The sequence below is a fragment of the Oreochromis aureus genome, linkage group 7 (assembly GCF_013358895.1).
Source record: "Oreochromis aureus strain Israel breed Guangdong linkage group 7, ZZ_aureus, whole genome shotgun sequence".
NCBI lineage: Eukaryota > Metazoa > Chordata > Actinopteri > Cichliformes > Cichlidae > Oreochromis > Oreochromis aureus.
This window is the reverse complement of record NC_052948.1, coordinates 60,490,886-60,503,435: the sequence shown is the minus strand read 5'-3', so window position 1 is coordinate 60,503,435 and position 12,550 is coordinate 60,490,886. Positions and strand designations below refer to the sequence as shown.

Below are 12,550 nucleotides of genomic sequence, written 5' to 3'. Positions count from 1 at the left end.
AATAATGAGAATTTTCTGCTGAAGCAGTGTTTTTGCTGACAGTGGCAGCAAGGGTGTGGTGTTTGCATCTTGTCAAATTTTAGGTAAGTCAACAAAAGACTCATCTTACCAGTTAGCTTGGTGCAGCAGCTTGAGGACTGGGGTGAGCCTGAAGGGTTTGGCGGGTAAACAAAATGTGTAACTGTCTGCTTTTAGAAAGAAGCAGCAATGAGGACAGGTAGGCTGGGACAGCAACTTCTAGTGTGGGGGCTCTCAAGGTCAGTTTAGGAAATGACAAAAGTTTCACAGCCATTAAGGTGGAGAAATACCAGATTTGACCAGTAGAGGTTAATGTAGTACTACAGTGAACTGTTCAGAGGACCCAGTCTTATCATTTTTCTTTGATTTTTGTCAACCGAATATCACAAACTACTGTCCTACTGTTCCAGACTTCTACCATATATTTGGATGTGCTTTAAAAAGTTACTTGTAAAAGTAAATTTAGTAAAGTGTTCACATCACAGCTGGAGAGGGTTAAATGAACCATAGTAAATCCTGGTGTTAGTTTTGTGATCATGTTAAAATAGCTGAATAGCCATAGGAATTAAAGCCACAGAAACATAAGTTTATATGATGTTGCAGAGCAAAGTCTAGTTTTGGCCACTTGAGTATGCTGAAAACACTGTGGGATTAAATTATTTTACAAGCGACCAGACTTCTCTTTCCTGTGCACAAACTTTGATTTCTAACACTTAAGTTATTCCCTTGAATTAGGGAAAGAAATTAAATCTATGATGGGTTGTTATTCCAGGTTGTCCTCTTTAGCCAAACTGCAATGCTGGATGTAGTCTGGTATACAAATTTTCATGATTAATGGAGTCAAACAACAATAATTTAATATTTTGGCTATCTAATTTATATTGTAGTAAATTTAAAAGTTTCATGATTGAAATAACACATTTTTTTTCATTTTCATTAAATTTTAATTATATAGCTCCTGTTCACAAAAGTAGGGCTCTCGAGGTATTTAGCTTAACCCCACAGACAACACACACAACTCACTCAGAGCAAGCTCTGAGTGAAGGTGGGGAGAAAGAATAACCTTTTAACAGGAAGAGACCTCCAGCAGGGCCAAGCTCAGGGAGGGGTAGTGCTCTATCAAGGCCAGTACTGCTTTGAGGCGAAAGAGATGACAGAAAAGAGGAGTTTCAACAATTTTTTGTTCCATACAGTCATTTAGGAAACATTCTTGTAACTTCTTTATTTCAACATATGATATGTAGCATCTTTCTCTGCACAACAATAGAATGACAATGTTGAGGAATATTTCAGCTTCTTCTTTAGCTGCTCTGCTCTTAAAAATGGCTTCAACACCATTTTTGATGGAATGTCCAGTTTGTCCATTCTAAACTGCATGTTCATTGCTTTGCACAGTCCTCCCTAATGAAATACCAACACAGTATTTACAGTACACAGTGGTCAGTATGCTCATTAAAAGCTACATTGCATAGGGAATTAAGGAAAGCAGTAACAAAAAAAGTGTATAAATAACAGTTCAATTCAGCACACTAGAAAATAAAAATAAGACCTTTGATTGTTGTCAAAATATGTAGGTCCGTTTGTATTTCCCAGTCCTCTGTACTTATGTGTGCAGGAGTTAACTTGAGGTATCAGGGGCTAGTAGAAGTAAATGTAAGGAGCTCCACGCTGCAGTGTTAGCTTGAGAGCTGAGGTACAATTCAGCTGTGAGACAGGTCACTACAGGTCTTTGTGGTTGATTGACAGCCTACAGCTTAGGGTCATCGTCCTTCAAACTAGCGCCGTCTGTGAACGCCTCATCTCCTTCCGCAGCTCATCTCGGCTGAGCAGATACTGGGGGCAGAGCATCATGGGAGTGGCAATGGGTTAGAAAGATTAGAAGTTAGTGTTTGCTTCTGAGCTGGGGTCAGTATACTTTACTGAAATGAGAACATCCGATCCGATGTGAGATTGTTTTATGACATGTCACAAAGGAGAAGCACAGGTGAAATTTATAAAATGAACAGTTGCAGTTGGAAAGAGGGGCAAGTACAGACCAGCCCCTCTAAAGCTAATTGAAGCTCTCCTCAGCTATTAAGATAAAGATACAGCTGATAGCCTCTTAGCTTAGCTTTGCACAGAAGCTTGAAACAGCTACCCGGAAGGCAACTTCAATACGATTTAAAAACAGGGCTGCCCAACATGAACATGAATCTAACCCAGTTCTGTAGGAAATCCTCAGACATGGCAACCTTGAATGCGTGACACTAACTCACCTTAGTAAATATGAACATTATTAATGTTTGTAATCAGACTGTGCTTTTCATGCTATGACATCTTAAAAGGTCTGCTGTGAAAGCTTGTTGATGCTAATTACTGTGATTATTTCAAATAATAAATCTGAGGTTTAAATTCGCCCTTCCATGTTCTGATGTAACTCTTGCAGATTCTTGGACTTAAAATTTAACTTCAAATAATAAAAATATATGAGTAACGCTCAAATTTATTTTTTTTACCAAGATCTTCACTGATGTACTGAAGCTGCAAACTTGTTCTCAATCATCTCAGACTTTAGTTACTACCATGATTTTCTTGACTTGAACAAACGCTAAAGAACCAAGCCTGGCATCTGGATGATAGCCGCAAGTAATAAAGAAGCAAGTACCAGCGAGCAGGTTTCACACTAGCAGCATTGTTTTAATTTGTACACAGACACAAGACGTGGTGTTTTAATGGCATTCCCATCTGAGTAGCTGCAGTTTTCCATCTGAGTGACTCAAACTTCTCTTACAGCAGACTACAAGCAGATTCCCAGTGAGCGAATCAGCTGCACAAGTCATTAGGCAGCAGCTTGTGTGTGTTGGCGCTTACTGTGAGGTTGTTGATGCTTTCAGAAAGAGCTTCTATTTGCAAAATGGTACCCTCTGTGATCGCCATCTGCAACACACATGCACACACATAGATGCCTTGTGAACTCATTACAACTCACAATTACAGGCTTACTATCAGTAAAACATAATGCATAATGTAATTTTAATGCTTTTAAAATTACAGTAGAAAGATATGGAAATGTGCAACAGATCACTGATAATGAGGATTGTACCTGCAGCTGAGTCATAGTCAAACATGCACTTCCCATATCACCTTTAACAGGGTTACCATGGTGATGATCATCAGCCATCTTGGCTCAGACCGCTCAGCCGAAGGGGGGAAACGTGGCGTCATACACAGCAATGACAGCCACTGTGATGGTGAGAATGGAGATGATGATGATGATGGAAGCAGGTTAGTGCTTGATGCAGGTTATTAAGGCATGCTGCTGCTCGTGGCTGCGCCTAGCAGCATAGTCTGTTACTTTATCTTACAGAAATACAGAATATGCTTCCTGAGGAATTCAGTGTTTTCCACATAAAGTCGCCTAACTCTTAGTTTGAGAGTTCCACCACATTAACAAGCAGCATGCTTTGACATCGGCAGGGTGGCCGGGTCATTGTTGCTGCTATCTTGATGTCAATGAGCTATTCTCCAGTCAGTCTCTTCTTCCCCCGGTGAACAGATTCCAACTCCACCACCTTGGACTGCTGGTAAAGGTAATCCCTGTTCTTCACTGGAAAACTGCTGTCAACTGGAACTTGAAGCAGAGGGACAGCTGGTTCTGGTTACTAACCTGAACTTACTGCGGTTATATGCAACAAGCCAGAAATGCCAAATATCACTTTGTGAACTGATGATGTTACAGAGCAAAACAAGAGCATGTGGTAAATTTTGAGTCCTTACATAGAATGAGAAATTGACTTTAATGGCAACAATTTATAGCTCTTATAATTTAAGACAGCATGGATGTTCCTCCTTTTGCATGTGCAATCTACCTCTGTGGGAAACACTGAAAATGTCCAGTACAGCCCCCTATAATGATGTACAACTAAAAAATAAATAAATAAAGGACACTGAACATTTTACACATCTGCTTCTACTCTGATCATCAGAAAGAATGAATCAACTTTGCTCATATCGGATTTTGTTTATTAAATGATTTGATAAACCACACGTTAGCTTCCTTTCTTTGCTATAAAAATACTATTACAGTCAAATATGAAAAATAACGGTACAAAAATCACCACCTCAAGTTTCAAACAAAACATGCTATTTTATGATTTTCTCTGCAATGATATAAATAAAATCCCTCCATTATTTTATGTAAATATTGCACAAGTTCATCTCGACCATGTAACAGAACTGCATTCAACCTGGCTAGAAAAATCAAAGGTCACACATAAAAAATAATCTACTGGTGGTGCACAAATGTTGGCTTAATACTGTACAAGAAGACATGTCTGTATATGCTGTATGGATTACAGGAAGTGATGTCACAGGAATCCAGAGAGAGGCTGTGTTCTCTGGTGATGAGTTAGAGTCATGGCACAGGTTTGAGGCTGAGGTTGGGTTAGTTAGGCATCTGACCGGAGCTGAAATCAAAATACTTGAATTGTGCTCGTCTCAGGACTCCCTGCAGCGTGACAAGCAGCTGACTGAGAAACAATCTCTAAATGTAAGGCACAGGGTCGGGCTGATGGGCGGGGCTTAAAAAAGCACGTCAGGGGATGGACTGAGGTATTATGGGCTGCAAGCAAAGGAAGCAGAGTAGTAGCAGAGATAGCTGAATGGCTAATAGACAGGATGACAACAGTCATCCGTGCTGTTGGTGTTACAGTTGTTGCCATGGAGATGGGTCGGCTCTGCTGTCTTCTAGCCCCACCTGGTCCCTGGAGCGGTCGGGCTCTCGGTCTAGGATGGGGCTCAGGCCTCTGAAGCCTGTGTAGGGCCGCATCTGCACCCCGTTCACTGCAGACTGTCCCGACTGAGGCGAGGAGGACTCGATGGGGCAGACATAGTCTGTAGATTCATCCGGCCGTCTCCTCCTGAGGTGAGTCAAGTTAGAGAAGCCCAACTTCTTTGGCTGCAGTGAAACAGGAACAAAAGCATCGTCATACTGTCACGCTTCAACAAAGCAACAGTGACTGCTGAGAAGACTTTTAATGTTAGAACAATGTGACTAGTGATACGCTCTACAACAAGAAGCAATACGTTTAAAGGCGTGCCAATCACTACTCTTACATCAACAATGTCAATAAGAATGATTACCCAACTCACATGTGATTTTCTTTACTGATTTACCATCATTAACAGCTGCAGGCAACTATTTGAAAAAAATCTTTTGATAAAACTGCATCTCGCATGTCAAGCATCAAACCACACACAGATGTTGTGACTAGCAGCTGAACTTTATGGAAGATGCAGCCGCTTTTTAAGGAATATATGGAGAACAAAACAGAGCTAAAAGGAGATTCATTAGATGTTGTAGATTAAATGTTATTGTTACAAGTTATTCAGATGCAAACTGGAGATCTTAACACCAACACTACAAAGGGTGGACTCCCAGTCCTATGCACAAAAACTACAGCAAGGACAAACAACTCTGAAAGCTTCCTTGATCAGATTTAAATCATGTAATGGCATTTTTGGATTTTTATGGATCTGTTCCCCGATTCTTTTGATCACACCTTGGAAACTTGAGATGCACTGAATATCTTGAGTACTTGTAATTCAACTGATACACTGCACTGGTATTACTGCCAAGTGAAAAGACCAGAGCAGCATGAAAGGGAAGCTGGCATTGCAGTGGGTTGCAAAGGGGCTTGCAGAGGGTAATTGTATGCAGGCTAAAACACTATTTCTGAAATGCAGGCTGACACAGAGATCAAAATAATGCTGTGCTCAGTTTTGTTCCATTTCCTGTAATCACATCTGTATGGATTTTCCTAATATCTGCTCTTTTTTGTGTTTAGTAGATGTGAATGAGGAACACAAGGCAGCGACACACAACAACATTCATCAAATGTGTCCTCTAACATTCCTCATGCAGACAAGAGCCTCTGTGCACTGCTGGATTTTACTTCATAGCTGGCTCGTCTGCAAAAAATCTAACTTAACAATAACAATTTCGTTTTGGGATTTTTTTCCGATCCACAGTATTATATACCTCCACAAAAACATCCACATAAATATTTCCTGCATTAGGTGTAGCTCAAGAAATTTAAGATCTAAGTGTCCAAGATCATAAGTGGATCAAATGCAAGCGTGAATTCTCCTATGATGAATTATTCTTCTATTATTACTTAATTATTTTCTTCAAGAGGCACTTTGAGCTGACACTGTGGCTGATGACTGAGTCTTAAAGATGTGAGGAACAGCAGAGCACTCGTGGGTTTACTCTGCTCTCACTGGCTTAAACTTTTGGAAGAGCTCGGAGATTAAACCGAGCTGACACACTGAGGTCTCACCATGGATTAAGGTGCTTTTCTCACACTTGCAGGGAGAGGGAAGGTGTTAACTGGTCTCTTATGATGCCTTATTTTACCTACTGCCTGTGCTACTCTCAGCTGTATAATGGAGTCTTTTCTTATGTTTTCTTACCTTGACTTTAGCGGTGATGCTGAGTGGGGAGTATCCTGTCGCCTCAGTGTACTCCCTCTTCTCCTGCTGAGCCTGTGATCCTACTAGGTTGTTGAAGTTGGTGGTTAAGTGGCGCCTCAGCAGAGTTTTCTGAGGAGGGATGTTCAGCAGCATGGCCAGGCTATCAGAGTTAAACCGAGGCTCCAGCATCTATTTGAGGAGAAATGATGTCAGATGCTTTTTAAATTCTTGTTTTCCATTTTGTTCCAGATGCCGGCTGCTTTTATGTACTCACTATCAGCCCTCCATGCACGCCGCTGCCCCTCAGGTTTGGGGCATACTCTGCAAGGTCCACAGACCTCAACCATTCCATGACTCGGTGGTTAGACCACTGGACAACCTCACTGGGAGTGAACTGGCTCTGTAACACACACAAATGTATTTTTTGTTCTAGTTTGACTTTTTAACTGTTTCTCAACCTTACAAAGTGATGTTTTCTTCAAATCTGATTTTTTTTTTTGCACAGAGTGATAAAAAAAACCCCCAAATACCATAGTTATATAAACTGTACTCAGTCTGCATGTGCAAATGTGGCAAAAGTGGATGTCCCATTCTGACCACCAACACGTGCATCTGTGAGCAGGAATCTATGAACTGAGGTACCTCTGTGATGAGACACCATGTGACGCCACACACACATACAGGTAGTCAGAACAAGGACTTCCACAAGCGATGACCTTGAACGGGTGATCAAGTTTTTGACTTTCATGGATGGAGTCTTTATGACAAATCCATGTACATAGATGATATTCAAAAGCGGTGAGGTACAAATACAATGTACAAAAATAACTTACAAAGAAGAAGACAGCAGATCTGATTTGAAGTTTTAATTTAAGAGTTCACTCACTAATGGCTCTTTTGCCATCTTTCCACTTTACTGTATAAATGAGTTAACAATACCTCATTGCCGGGCCTGCGTTTGAGGCAGTTGGGATTGAATTTGTTGACATGGAGAACATGAATGGCACACTTGATGCTGAGGTGGTGCAGCTGGCTGGTCACTTTAAGGAATAATAAGTCGTTCTAACATGGAGAGCAAAGACAGATACAAGAAGGGAAACATGTCATACATCCCTTTTATTTCTGGGGAACTGAAAGCTCCTTTCCCCCCATACTGTAACACTGATTTAACTTAACATGAATTGATTAGTTACAAACTCACCACAGTGAGATACTGCAGCATCTGCCCATCCACTCTTCCTTCATTAAATTGGTCTTTGTACTGAGGAAGGCCAATATCATCAAGCCAACCTGGAACAAAGAACATAACTGTGTTCTCTGAGGAGATTTTCCCATGTGTGTCTGTGCGTATGTGAGAGAAAGAATCCTTTACATACGGGTAACCCAGAGGTAATCAAGCTCTGCAGATTTTTCAGGCTGTTTGCTACTGATCGCCTTGATGGACAACTGAAGCTTCTTTCTGTGGAGTGGATTCTTCATGGCCATCTCCTGTGGACAAAGAGAAACGATTGGCTTTTTCCTCCTGTTACAGTTTAGTCAAGTCAACCAGATTTAAAAGCAAAATTGGTCAAAGTGCTGTACTACCAAAAAAGAACAACACTATTTAGAATATCAAAAGTAATAAAATCTTACAAATAAATAAAAGCAAATGTTGAGGCTTAGTTTAAAAGCCAGTGAATTTTGAATGGATTTTAAAACATTTCTAGTGTTGATTAGGTTCTGATGTGAATAAGTAAACCACAGTTTAAAAGCAACAGCAAGGATCCTGTCGTAAAGGTCCTTCATGATTTATGTGGCTTGGCAGCAATGTTCTGGAGCGGCTGCAGATGTGAAATCAAAGACTTGCTTACACTCAACTATTGCAGTAGTCAACCCAACATGGAGTGAAGGCATATATAGCCTTTAAAGGAGAGCTAAGGCTTAGCTGAAAGAAGTTAGCTTTCAACATTCAACATTAAAAAAAATCTGCCAAATATAACATGCAGAGCTACTGCTGTGGCAACCCTTTGTGAATAAAGGAACAGCCTGAAGTAGCTTCTTCTACTGCAAAAGTGGTTAAACTGGCAGATAATGTGGAGCACCCATAAATTAATAAACCTGAAAAATATTAATTCAATCATTGATAAAATGACTGAAAATTTGTCCATCCGTCCATCCGTCCATCCATCCCTCCATCCCTCCATCCATCCATCCGTCCATTCATCCTTCTTCTTCCACTTATCCAGGGCTCTTCAGCGTGTCCTGTGTCTGCCCTGGGGCCTCCTCCCAGTGGGACATGCCCAGAACACCTCACCCGAGAGGCGCCTAGGAGGCATATTTGTCAGATGCCCAAACCACCACAACTCCTTTGGATTTGGAAGGCTGAACTTCTCACCCTATCTTTCAATCTGACTATCTGATGGTCATTTGATTGAATTTAAATGATTAAACTAACCTTTTAGTAATGAAATACATCCAAGTTCTGGTTGCACCTAAACTTAAGATTAGTTTAGCTAAAGAAATACTTCAAGCTGCATACCATAAAAGGACAAACCTGAAAAGTATATTCAAATACCCACATTCTATTAAAAAGATGAAGAATTTAAACTTAAAGAAAAATAACAAAATGGTCAAAAACCATGTTAAACACAGTACATAAATAAACAAACAGTTGTGTACTCCTAGCAGAAGGATATATAAGGTAAGGTATTTAAAAAAAACAGAAACTGCAGCTTCAGGTGAGAGGTACTGATACGACGATCCAAGGTTTGACAGTTTCCTTGGATCACAGCATCAATATAGATTAACCTGAGGAAAGAAAAAGAACTGTTTGGGTTAACGATCTGATCAAAATGATCTCGATGAGACGCAGAGAAAGGTTGGAGGTGGGGATGAGGTGTATGATGTGACAGTGTTGAAGGCGAAACTAAAGAGCTGGTTGAAAGGCAGAGGCAGGCGTTACTAAAGACCAAACAAACAGACAGACGGCAACAATGATCAGACAGGTAGAAATGGAAAATATGTGACACGCTGTATGGAAAACCAACACAGTATGATTGTGTGTGCCGGTTGTCTTAGAAGCATCACTTTAGGAACCATACTCTATAAAGCAGTGATGTGTGCGTTTGAGTGTGTATACCTTCTCTAGGTCTTGTGGCGTGGCTGATAGCAGAGTCTGACCACTGGTGACCCATTGGCGAGCAAGGATGCTGTACTGACCTAGTCCAATGTCTTCAATCCAGTCACACACCTGCTCTGTGTTCCACTTAGAAAATGGCGTCTTCAGATCTCTGCGTAGGAACAAAACACCAAAAAGTGAACCGTGCACCCGCAACCACATACTGTACATTAGTCATTAGCCAATATATTAGCCTTTGAGATACTATTCAATTTTTTAAATATAAATATTTTATTATTTAGTATACCGTGTTTTCCCTGAATGGGCCAATCGAGGTCCAGCTGTAGCTCTGAATCCTCCCCTCTTGAAGTCTCCTAGCTCTGGGTCATGAACTTGGACAGGACTACCCGACTGACTGCGACGGATCCTTGCGGATAGAAATGAGAACATGAGTATAAATATAAAAAGTTTAGGACACCAAACATGCTGTTAAGTGTGTGCTCTGTATATCCTTAAAACATACTTCCCCCAGAGTTTCCTAATTCCTCTGTGACCCTTTCTGTTCTCTGGTGAGACAGGAGACTGCTGTCCAGAGTCCACTCCAGAGGACAGTGGGGACTGGTCTGACGGAAAGCACTCCTCCAGCTTCTCTGAATGCTCTGCCACAGAAAAAAAAAAAAACAATGAGGAGGGGAATCAATGCAGGGACCTGAGGGGAGCTCTGGGATCCAGAGTATCTGTGTTTCCTGCTATGGACCAGAACAACATGAACATCTGCTGCTCCAAATTAAATCACACGTATGGGAGATTGTTCTGTTTGGAAAATTGACCGTATCACAATTGAGATTTTTCATGCAACGGCATGCAGCTGTTTAATAATAAACCACTTTTTGTACAGCACTACACCTTTTATAGTTGGCTCCTTGTGCACCAGACCAACAGTCTGGAATTCCCAGTATGGTCCTCTATTTCTTATCACAATATTAAAGCTCCTACTCATACCTATAGTCACTGTTCTGGAATTACTTTCCTGGCTACTTCTACAGCTGGTACCATGAAAGGATTATTGATGGGACCAATAGGTCATAGACTTTGTGTTTAAGCAAATATTCTTTACTAAAACCTACTACAAATAGTCAAAGGACAGCTCAAAAAGAGATTTAGGATTACTCTAAAGAAATCCCAAAACACAGCACAAGCACTAGACATCCAAAGACAACAATAAAGTCACCAAGTGACCACAAAGACACAAGAGAACAATTGCAAAAAGAAGGCTATATACACAAAAACAGAATTTCATTACAAACGAGAGACAAATTTGTCTCTGAGAGAGAGACAGGACTACCTTAGAGAGGACAAATAACCATATAGAGATGCAAAAGACAAAACACAAAGAAACAAAGCTCCAAAGATTTGCATCCCAAATCGACCACAGAGATGCTAAATGGCTGCAAGAAAGGCTTTAAACAAAGCTAGAAACAAACCTTAAATGTCCACAAAAAACATAAAAAATATACCAAGTGACTTAGTATAACCAACAACACAAAGAAACAGGAAGATGCACAGAGCAGCTGGAAAAAGACACCAAAGGAAAACAGCTACTACGTGACACAAAGACATAACAGACCTAAAACTGTGTGCCTTTCTCCTATGTTGGAGGGCTTACTGTGTCATAATTCAAATGTGGCTGTTAAACTGTCCAATAATTGACAGTGCTACATAAAATGATGCAGATAACCTATTTAGCCCCAGATACAGAGACAAGCTGGCAAATTCTTCTCAACAGGTTTGTAAGAAATCCTACACTTAGGGGTGAAATGATATACCCACCAACATCATAGAGGTCATGTTTTCCAGGAGATCCTGATGCAGAAGAGGTTAGTTAAGTGAGAAGGAAGCAAGCAGAAAAAACGCAGAAGGCATTATTAGTCAAAGCGTCTTTATCTCCAAAATAAATGCTGGATACATGTTTGATTGTAAAGCAGAGCTGTTGACAGTATGATTTTAGTCTTTAGAAATACTCTAAATCATTGCTTCAAGCCCATTACTCTAAATATCTGTCTCAGTTAGTATCCACAGACCTCTGAATATGCACGTTAGTCCGTGCTACATCTATCCATCCTATCTGCCACTCAGTGGTAGGATCAAGAATATCTGCCCAAGTACTCTAGAACCAGAAAACGATTTTCTAAGATAAGTGCAAAATATACAGGGTTTCTTAAAAGTCACTGAATAAGAACAGTAATGTATTTTAAATATTGCTCTCATAGACTGTATAGAAAGGATGGACACAGCCAGCACAGTACCACAGATTGATTAGTGCAGCCTTGTTGTGAAGGCTCAAAGTGAATGTCCTCCCTACCACAGTCTTCAACTATTTGAAGCAGCAACCTTTTGATTTCACTCCTGTTTGAACATTTGCTCCTTCAACAGGGAGCGTCAGCTGTGGACTGTGAGCCCGTGCAACCCTGGTGAGGCCACGAGAGCGAGTGGGAGCGGATGCCAGATTGCATCCTTCTTTGTTTACTTTGGGGTGTTTTAGCTAGTTGAACTTCATACATACTTAAGCTTGCACTCCTCGCCCTCTCACAGTCCTCTGATTACCCTCCTGCCTTCTTAAGCTCTGGCTCTGTGTACGCAGATATACGGGTGGCCGTGTGCTTTTCTGCCTATTAGCTTTAAGGCGTGTGTTTAATTCAGCAAATGCTGATGCGAGAGAGGAGGGCATTATCTTCGACAGCTCTCTGAGTCGTGAGGGAGTCCTAATAATCCTTGGCTTTAAAGCTGCTTCATCCTCAGCGAAAACGGCTGCTCACCCTGACTCCGCTCACCTCGCAGAAAATCTTGTTTTGCTCACGAGATAGGTGATGCTTTTGTTTGCTCAAAGAGGCTTTCTCTCAGTGACTTCACAGTCACAGAAACACTGCGTTTCAGTTCTTCTGAAAGAGTATTTTCAGTGTTGACATTTGAGTTTCTGTGAGG

The 12,550-nt window shown here is 40.9% G+C and overlaps 1 protein-coding gene across 6 annotated transcripts in view; it reads right to left on the bottom strand.

Moving 5' to 3' along the window:
* Window positions 1–4,003: 4,003 nt before the first annotated feature.
* ppfibp2b (PPFIA binding protein 2b) overlaps window positions 4,004–12,550 on the bottom strand; it is an 88,165-nt gene continuing 79,618 nt past the window's right edge. For all 6 annotated transcript variants that reach the window (XM_031738304.2, XM_039615709.1, XM_039615711.1 and 3 more), the window contains 9 exons: window positions 10,092–10,227; window positions 9,876–9,995; window positions 9,590–9,740; window positions 7,848–7,959; window positions 7,673–7,761; window positions 7,411–7,533; window positions 6,746–6,871; window positions 6,472–6,660; window positions 4,004–4,954 (listed from right to left, as the gene is read on the bottom strand). In XM_031738304.2, the coding sequence (XP_031594164.2) occupies window positions 4,703–4,954; window positions 6,472–6,660; window positions 6,746–6,871; window positions 7,411–7,533; window positions 7,673–7,761; window positions 7,848–7,959; window positions 9,590–9,740; window positions 9,876–9,995; window positions 10,092–10,227 (1,298 nt within the window). In that variant the 3' untranslated portion in view covers window positions 4,004–4,702. The remainder of the gene's footprint in view (window positions 4,955–6,471; window positions 6,661–6,745; window positions 6,872–7,410; window positions 7,534–7,672; window positions 7,762–7,847; window positions 7,960–9,589; window positions 9,741–9,875; window positions 9,996–10,091; window positions 10,228–12,550) is intronic.